The 4,455-nt window shown below is 38.2% G+C and overlaps 1 protein-coding gene across 1 annotated transcript; it reads right to left on the minus strand.

The window, feature by feature from the left end:
- Positions 1-341: 341 nt before the first annotated feature.
- Positions 342-3,421, minus strand: LOC124406240. The gene is made up of 8 exons (XM_046881593.1): positions 3,375-3,421; positions 3,138-3,193; positions 2,751-2,974; positions 2,426-2,603; positions 2,081-2,268; positions 978-1,944; positions 596-881; positions 342-375 (listed from the first exon to the last, which is right to left on the minus strand). The coding sequence occupies exons 1-8, from the start codon at positions 3,419-3,421 to the stop codon at positions 342-344; spliced, it is 1,980 nt and encodes a 659-aa protein (XP_046737549.1).
- Between the last annotated feature and the right edge of the window lie 1,034 nt (positions 3,422-4,455).

Below are 4,455 nucleotides of genomic sequence, written 5' to 3' on the forward strand. Positions count from 1 at the left end.
ATCATATTTGTTGAAACTACGATTTAACCGTTCGGAAAGACGAGCTATGTATGGTAAGGCAATAAATTTAATAATAATAATAATAATAATAATTTAATATAAACCTGTTGTAAATAACTATGTAAACTTATCATGTTAACGACACAATAATTATGTGCACACAGCTCATTACGATGCACTATGCAACTATTTTAGTTCCTAATTCTTTTGTTTTTGCTTTAATTACACTCAATAACCACTTTGTAAAATGTTAATACCATGCCCAACTTTTATGTCCACTGAGTACCACATTATACACACGTCGATTGGCGCTTGCTCTAGGTAACTATTTGTCGTAAGTCTCATGTTGAGATATGATCACTGCTGCGTAAAATGCTTTCATAGAAACATTTAAAATGAAAAATGGAAAATACTTTCAATAATGTCATTTAGATGGATAAATGGAAATGGTTTTCGAGATTCCATTTAAAATTGAAAATGGAAAATAGGTATTTTAAATGGATCTCAAAATGCAAAATGGTCTTCACGGAATTAGTTGTATTTTTCACTGTTTTTATTTTTCAACTTTCTTTCATTTATTTTATATTTTTTTTACTTTATGAATGCAGTGTTGGCTTTAAGCAGTAACTGTTTTTCGAACGTGTCATCGTTCATGCTGCGTCTTCTGGGTCGCATGATCATCGAACCATAAGAAAATAATCGTTCGACTAGCGCAGACGATGGTAGAGGCGTATTGTATTTTAGGAATAACTTTTTGATTACGGGAAACTGGTTCAATGATTCTAGCGTGTTATCGTTGGTCTGGAGGTATTGCAAACACTGCAATTGGACGCTGTTTTTGGTGGACACGTTAATGATGCTCTCATCTGAAGATGTTCCGTCTTCGAACGTGAAGAAACTTTCGTTGCTTTTGTTAGATTAGTTTGGTTCATTTTCCTTCTGCAAGGTATCACATGAACACAACGATTCGGCCTCACTGAATAAAAGTTCCTTGACATGGTTTCTTCTTTCTTTAGCCACCCATCGTAACTTGAAGAATGGATGACTGATGGATGCTAAGATCGCATCATTAGTTTGAGGTGAGAAGGTATAATATTCACAAAACCTCTTTTCGAGGCCTCCCAAAAGTACCGTTACCAATTGCGGGCAGTATTTCAGATGGCGTAGTCTCAACTTCTGCAGAGTTTTTCTCATTTGTACCGAAATTGGGAGCAGCTCGCCATAATAGCAGTTTTTGTCACCTTGGAGTCTATCCAATGCTTCAGCAATTGGCCGAACACACTTGATATATTCCTCCAAAAATTCTAGGTCGGTTTCTTTGAATTTGGGGAGCTCCAATGCACAGCAAACGTCACTAAGAGCTTGTTTGACTTTTAGCAGGTCAAGTAGACAGTCATAAGTCGAATTCCAACGAGTTGGGCACGGGAAACTCGACGCTTCTCCTGTGATACCCACGTATGTCTCTGCAGCTTTGGGAGACCTTGATGTCAAATTCCATATGGCGGAACATTTACCAAATGCAGAATGATGCGATCGATTGTAACTGACTCCACTGTTGACAGGCGGCTCTTTTAATGCGGCTTTAATATCGACGGAAGCTACGAGATTAAGCGTATGACTCGCACAGCGTTGATGTTCTGGTAAGAGTGCATCAGAAGTAGATTCGTTATCCAAAATTCCTGTTACTGTGACCTCATCATCATCGTCGACGTCGTCGTCATCAAGATCAGTCGCGTCGATCGAGCCTTGGGGCTGACTAAATGTGATAAAAGCTTTTACCATATTTGAAGCATTGTCGGTTGTCGTTTTTAAAACTTTCGTCGAGCTAAGCTTAAATTCACTGTGGATTTCGTGAATAAGTTCAGCAATTTTTTCATACGTATGACCTCCCTTGAACCTTCTACAAGCCAAAGCCGCACTTTCTCTCTGTAGATCCTTATTAATCTGTAGAGCATCATTATTTGATTATGTAGGTATAAAACCACTTTGATTTCAATGAACATTCAATCACTGCGTAACTGCAAATTGGCAGACGACAATAGTTTGTCATTGGTATGTAACAAACACAAATATTATTTACCCAGTTCACCGTAACTCCCAGGAAACTTCTCTTCGATGATGACCATATGTCTGCTGTTGTGCAAACATGTTCAGTCGGTTGTAATTGCTGTAGTAAATATGTTAGCATTTGCGAATACATGGCATCAATCTTTGTCCGTAGAGTTTTTCTCGTCAGTATGCCGATTGGGATTTGAAGATTATTAATTCCTAATAAACAAATTTGTTGTAAATTAATGAAAAATCAACTGAATATGTTTAAAGAAATATGATAGCCAATAATTCTAGTATTCAATAAAAATGTATCGCCACAATAGTTGAAAAGAGCTCTTTGCAAGTATTCAAAAAACATATATTAGTGTATTACCATGAATCAATTTCTTGAATGCCGGGTGTTCGACAATACAAAGCGGTGACATTGTTTCGACAACGAATGATGTAATGAGTGCATCTGCCGATTGTTGGCCGCTACGAGAAAACGCATGTTTTAATGTAGACTGCGCCTGCTTCTTTGATGTCGAAGCTTGCTGTTCGTTACCGTCAATCTGTAAACGTCAAACGGCATACAGTTGAGCTTGATGGCCTTTAATCTGTCGCGGAAAGAATCCTTTCTTGAAACACATATTCTATTCTATACCATATAACATATTCTAATCTGCCAAATTTTATTTCCGTATCTTAACATAACTTACCTTCAGGTGATTTAAAAAGTTCGTAGTTGCATTCACTTGTCCTTTTATTTCGCGTTTACACTTAGTGCATTCCGCTTGTACGTTTTCTTTGTCACGTGCTACGATTTTGAAAAATTTTCCGTCTAATATTAACGGTATTATACGATTGTGATCCGTATCAGTTTCTTTATTCACGTCTTCACGACAATCACCTTCCATCATCAAGTACAATGAATTACGTAAGTCTGAATAATTTAAACGAATTATTTCTTACTCTGAAGGCAAAGATTGCAAGCTGCAACTAGGTTATGTTCCACGGTATGCCGGGTGGGAATTAGCGGGAATATAAGCAAACAACACGCATGTACTCATACACTGATACACGTGACGCCACTGGGGGCTTATTACGGTTTCTCAGCTTTTCACATTTCTCGTCATCCAAGCATTCTGATTGGTTAATTGAACTATGCAAACCAATCAGAATGCTTTGATGGTTAGAAATGTGAAAAGTGAAAAACCGTAATATAAGTCCCCTGAAGGCGAATTATTCGACTTTCGAGAGTTCGATTGGTGCGCAGATTGAACATAGAATGCTGAGACGAATGAAAAAACCATTTAAACATTTAAAAATGGCTAAATGCTTACCTTTTCACATTTAAAATATAAAATGTAAATACTTCTGTGAAAGACATTTAAAATGTTAAATGTAAAATGCCATTTTACATTTTAAATGACTATTTTAAACGAATCTATTTTGAATATTACCCAGCAGTGGATATGATGAACATTGTTAATCAATCGCTTGTACTTCTTTTTCTGGTTGTAACACTTGTTGTAAATTTACCAACAGATGGAAAAAATATATATTTTGTTCTGAGGAGGGCTCTCAACTGGGGCCGAAACGTTAACAAAAGCTACACGCATACGTTTTTATACCTTCATATCCAGGAAATTTCCTTACACTCTAACAAAAGTCATGTTCAGACCAAGACTATGGTCGAAATTGTCAGCGCCCCGATTTTTCAGAGACCGAGGTCAAAGCGTAAGTTCAGTTGTATTCTGAAAAATCGGCAGAACCGTAGGCAGAACGTGGCCTCGTTGAAGTTCGAACTAGAGGCCAAGGTTAAGCGGTGAATGGGAATCTCTGAGAAGAAAACTATTCACAGCATCCAATTTCGGAAAGGTCTGCTGAATGAGAGCAACCACATTCTCTGCGAACACGGTGACAACCATTGTCTATCCGCAAGGAATACCTCTTTCGGCTTTGAAGTTATGGTAAGCAGAGCGAGCTGAAAACCCCGTCAACGATTTGAATAAACCGAAGGAGTTACAGTCACCCCTTGCGGTCTCTTCATTGACTCAGAACACGCATATTTGGGTACGTCACCGGACGGATTGCTTGACGATGATAGCATTGTAAAGATCAAATACTTCTTAAGTGCCCGAGACGTTACTTCGGAGGAGACTATCGAACGCAAACTTGGAGATGTCCACAGAATCTCCGATAAGAACAACTCTGGCAGGATGAATGAGAGTCATCCTCACTTTCACCGGACTAAAAGTCAATTGCACATTACGCAAGCCACTACTGTGCTTTCATCTTGTGAACTCCAAAGGGTATGTTGTCTGTGAAAGCTGCCAGAAACGATGAATTTTGGCTCAGCAAGATGTTACCTGATCTAGCAAGGTTTTATGAGTCTTCCATGCTACCAGAAATAATAGATGG

Source organism: Diprion similis, chromosome 5 (genome assembly GCF_021155765.1).
Source record: "Diprion similis isolate iyDipSimi1 chromosome 5, iyDipSimi1.1, whole genome shotgun sequence".
NCBI lineage: Eukaryota > Metazoa > Arthropoda > Insecta > Hymenoptera > Diprionidae > Diprion > Diprion similis.

Coding starts and splice junctions, on each gene's coding strand:
- LOC124406240 (XM_046881593.1), bottom strand. CDS start 3,421: ATGTCTTTCACAGAAGTATTTACATTTTATATTTTAAATGTGAAAAG. Junction 2,604..2,750: donor ACTTTTTAAATCACCTGAAG/GTAAGTTATGTT, acceptor TGACGTTTACAG/ATTGACGGTAACGAACAGCA. Junction 376..595: donor GCCAACACTGCATTCATAAA/GTAAAAAAAATA, acceptor TTTCTATGAAAG/CATTTTACGCAGCAGTGATC.